The sequence below is a fragment of the Brassica oleracea genome, chromosome C2 (genome assembly GCF_000695525.1).
Source record: "Brassica oleracea var. oleracea cultivar TO1000 chromosome C2, BOL, whole genome shotgun sequence".
Taxonomy (NCBI): Eukaryota; Viridiplantae; Streptophyta; class Magnoliopsida; order Brassicales; family Brassicaceae; genus Brassica; species Brassica oleracea.
Genome location: NC_027749.1, coordinates 30,316,305 through 30,320,303, shown reverse-complemented (window position 1 = coordinate 30,320,303; position 3,999 = coordinate 30,316,305). Strand labels below are relative to the sequence as shown.

At 37.4% G+C, this 3,999-nt stretch overlaps 1 protein-coding gene across 1 annotated transcript; it reads right to left on the bottom strand.

The window, feature by feature from the left end:
• Positions 1-585: 585 nt before the first annotated feature.
• LOC106327704 (calcium-dependent protein kinase 21) lies at positions 586-3,527 on the bottom strand. The gene is made up of 8 exons (XM_013765938.1): positions 2,733-3,527; positions 2,087-2,230; positions 1,844-1,996; positions 1,619-1,731; positions 1,377-1,544; positions 1,174-1,301; positions 982-1,081; positions 586-910 (listed from the first exon to the last, which is right to left on the bottom strand). The coding sequence occupies exons 1-8, from the start codon at positions 3,415-3,417 to the stop codon at positions 824-826; spliced, it is 1,578 nt and encodes a 525-aa protein (XP_013621392.1). The 5' UTR covers positions 3,418-3,527; the 3' UTR covers positions 586-823.
• Between the last annotated feature and the right edge of the window lie 472 nt (positions 3,528-3,999).

Below are 3,999 nucleotides of genomic sequence, written 5' to 3'. Positions count from 1 at the left end.
CCCCTCCCTCCCACACACACACATGTTTTGGGGTACCCAGATTCCTGCAACATTACATTCATCATCTCTTTTAGAGTTCGATTTTTATGTCCGTCAGCTCCATTAGATTCATGTTAAATGGTCAAGAAACATCCCTGCAACTATGATTGCTGAAAGTGTCACAAAAGACAAGCAGACACAATCTTATGTTGCTCGAAGAGGTCCTTACTGGCTACACTGTGTGCTGAGTGGAGAAAAGATACACGGTTAAGCGGTAGCAGTGCTAAGTTTTTCCTCCTTTACTCTTTCCTGTTATGGTACCTACCAATTGTTGTTATGCTTTTTACGTTATCTTTCGTATTTGAACTGGCTGGGTGGCCGAGGTTCTCTCCCCCCCCCCCCCCTTTCTATTAATAAATGAATCATTCAGTGTTGAAAAAAAAAAAAGGCAAACCCCTCTTTGAGAATGAAAAGGAGTCACTCTTTTCAATTAATTAATTTAATTCTTAGATATTATACATATAATCAAATTTTACAGAATTTAGAAGAAACGATAATAAAAACAATTATTGTTTTCTAAGTCTTCTTCACAGGATAACGAATATATAAATACGAACGTTGGAACAAAAAATGATTTAATTTTGTTACAGTGAGCCAAGACGCGACACATTATATGAAAACTCAGTTTTTAAAGCGAAGAAATAACATTTTTGAGACAGTATCAGTTGATTAAATTACTCTCGACTCCGGTTTTCCCCGGTTTACCTCTTTTTTCTCCCGGTTTAAGATTTAATTTTTGAGGTTGGATCTGTATTTAAGGGGAAACAAGAGACTGTGTTTTTGATCAATGGAAGGGAAAAAGCTTCCCTTGTGGTTGTGTGGTACCACTTCTCATCATTGCACAGAACTCCTCAAAGTTTATTCTCCCATCCTGTAACATAGTACTCATCAATACAAGGTTTCAAGAACCAATTAAATGATTTGATTTAGGATGTGTCTTACATTGTCGGTATCAACTTCAGATATAACTTCTTTGATGCTAGCTTCATCTCCCATTCCATACTCCTTCATGGCACTTTCCAACTCATCTCTAGTTATGTGCCTGTTTGTATATCATTTACCAAAAGATAACACCATTAACAATATACCTCATGGTAACTACTACACATTCCAACATTGATTTGTAAATTTTACCCGCTGTTGTCTTTATCAAAATGTTGGAATGCTTTGTATACATGCTCATCTCGATCCAGTTTGTATCGATGCATTGTCGCAGAGATAAACTCAAAGTAGTCGATTGTTCCATTTCCATCCACATCAGCCTGCAAAAGTTATATAATCATCATGTGGAGAAGTAAAAAAAAAAAAAAAGATGCTGAAGATAATAAATAACTCACTGCTTCCATGAGTTGCTTCACTTCAGTTTCAGAGAGTTTAGAACCAAGCCTAGTTAGCCCTGTTTTCAGTTCTTCGTATGTGATTGTACCGCTTTTGTCGGTATCCATGTTGGCAAACATGGTCTTGAGACCTTTGATTTCCTCTTCTGATAGACTCTCCGCGATAACCTGCAAACCAAGAAGATGCACAATTAGTATAAGGAAAGCTGCTTTAGACACAAAATTTGAGCAAGTTGTTTTACCTTAAGGGCTAGCTTCTTAAGCTTGTTCATGGCTCGGAACTGCTTCATACGAGACAATACAGCACTATCAATAGGCTTGTCTGGTGCTTCCCCGCCTTTGATCCAAGGATGTTCTATAAAAGCATAACGATTGCTACATATTAGTTAAGCACTACTAGTAGCTAAGGAGAAATGTATACTCATGCCTTCTAATATTGGGAAAAAAGGGTATTCAGATTGTCTTACCAAGAACCTGGGCAGCTGTGATTCGTCTCCTGGGGTCTTTGGTAAGCATCTTCCTAACAAGATCTTTCGCACTCTCAGATATAGAAGGCCATGGCTGGCTTTCAAAGTCAATTTCACCTTTTACAACCTCATCAAATATTCCTTTCTCATTTTCTACAATACATAAAACATTTTAATTACAGATCAAACCTCAAGAAGAGCAAATATCAAGGAATCTGATTTAGCTTAAAAGGTTTTTCTTACCAGCCCAGAAAGGAGGTACACCGCTGAGTAGGATGTAAAGGATAACACCAGCACTCCAAATGTCAATTTCCTTCCCGTAGCTTCGCCTTAATACTTCAGGAGCAACGTAGTAAGCACTCCCCACTATATCCCGGTAAACTTTTCCTGTAAGTTATTGGTTTTCACATCAATGAAATGAATATAAGAGTCAAACTAACTAAAATGGAACGCAATCTGTATAATTAGTAGATGACAAAAAAAACAGAGATTTCCAATACATCAGAAAAGAAGCGACCAGGTTTGCTCACATACGAAGCAAAACAAAAACATTCATGACAATCTTATAAACATCCAAACATTGGAATACCAAAGCTATCAAATAACTTAAGACTCTTAGTGATCCAATATACTAAGAAATATGTCTAAAAAGCTAATCTTTATATGCACTGGAACATAGATGATACTTGTGAAGAAAAGGATAGTCTTATTAAAGATTCAAAACATGACATACCAAATTCATAACTATTCAAGATGAATCTTTCAGACTCTAAGTGATTCACTCAAAGATCAATGTTCTAAAATATGTCTAAAAAGCTCAACTTTCTATGCATTTACCATACCAAAACTCCTAAAGATGATTATTTCAAACAAAAGAAAAGAGAATCACCTTCTTCAATGAAGACAGACAACCCGAAGTCAGTTGCCTTAAGCATAGCATTCTCCTCTTTACTGGACAGCAAGAAATTCTCAGGCTTGAGATCTCTATGAACCACACCCATGAAATGACAAATCTGAACAACATTCACAATGGACCTAATGATCCCAGCAGCAGCTCTCTCCGAGTAATGTCCCTGAGCTATAATCCTATCGAACAACTCACCACCCGCACACAACTCCATCACCAAATGCACAGACTGTCTATCCTCATAAGCACCCTTGATCTCAACAATGTTGGCTTGTCCAGACAAGTACTGCATTATCTGAATCTCTCTCTTCACATCCTCCTTGTCTTGCTTGCTGATCAGCTTCCTCTTCAAGATGGACTTGCAGGCGTAAGTGTTCCCCGTGGAGATCTCTCTGCACCTGTACGTTATCCCGAACTGCCCTCGGCCTAGCTCTTTACCCAAGCTGTAGAATTTTCTTATGTCTTCGAAGGGTTTGCCTAGTATGGTGTCATGATCTCGGACGGTCGTGGGGTTGGAGGACGGCGGCGGGGCTGAAATCTGGTGGTGGGTCGGTGGAGTTTGGGGTTTCCGGTGCTCCGGGACGACGTGGGTTTGTGCTGGAGTGATCGGAGTTGAGGGTTTTGCGGCGGTTTCTTCTTGCCGGTGTTTGCTGCTGAGGCAACCCATTTGCTAAAGATGAGATCTCTTTTTTTTTTAAGGAGAGAAAGAAGACAGATCGGGAAAGTCTAGAGATTGTGATGGAGGAAGAACGTTTGATGAGTTGTATATCTTTGACTGTTAGAAATTAATGTCTTTTTGTCAATTTCGCTGAAATTACTCCGAGAATATATATCTTAGAATTAAATTTTAAGTTTTTTATGTACAAGAGACGATGAAACAGAACTAATTGTTTTTGGAGAAATTTTCGGGATCTCTAGATTCATCAACCAATAGTGTTTGAGTATTTGATATTTGATATCTTTTAAAAAAGTAAATAAAATGGAATATCTAAATTAGATTATATTTTTAAAATAAAATAATAAAAATACATAAAAATAGTTACAAAAAATAAATTAATTAATATTGTTAAATCTTCAGCAAAATACTAAACCCTATACCCTAAACCCTAAACCCTAACCGTTAAACCTTAAACTTTGGATAAACTCTAAACCGTTGGAAAATATTAAACCCTAAATCATACATTAAAAACTAAATTTTACTAACACTAAACCCTAAACCCTTGGGTAAACCCTAAACCCTTGGGTAAAC

Bases quoted from the DNA above. Each gene is read 5' to 3' on its own strand.
- LOC106327704 (XM_013765938.1), bottom strand. From the start codon at position 3,417: ATGGGTTGCCTCAGCAGCAAACACCGGCAAGAAGAAACCGCCGCAAAA. The intron at 1,545-1,618 runs GTAAAACAACTT...CTTGGTTTGCAG, and splicing joins TTAAGAAGCTAGCCCTTAAG to GTTATCGCGGAGAGTCTATC. The intron at 911-981 runs GTAAGACACATC...ACTATGTTACAG, and splicing joins CTGAAGTTGATACCGACAAT to GATGGGAGAATAAACTTTGA.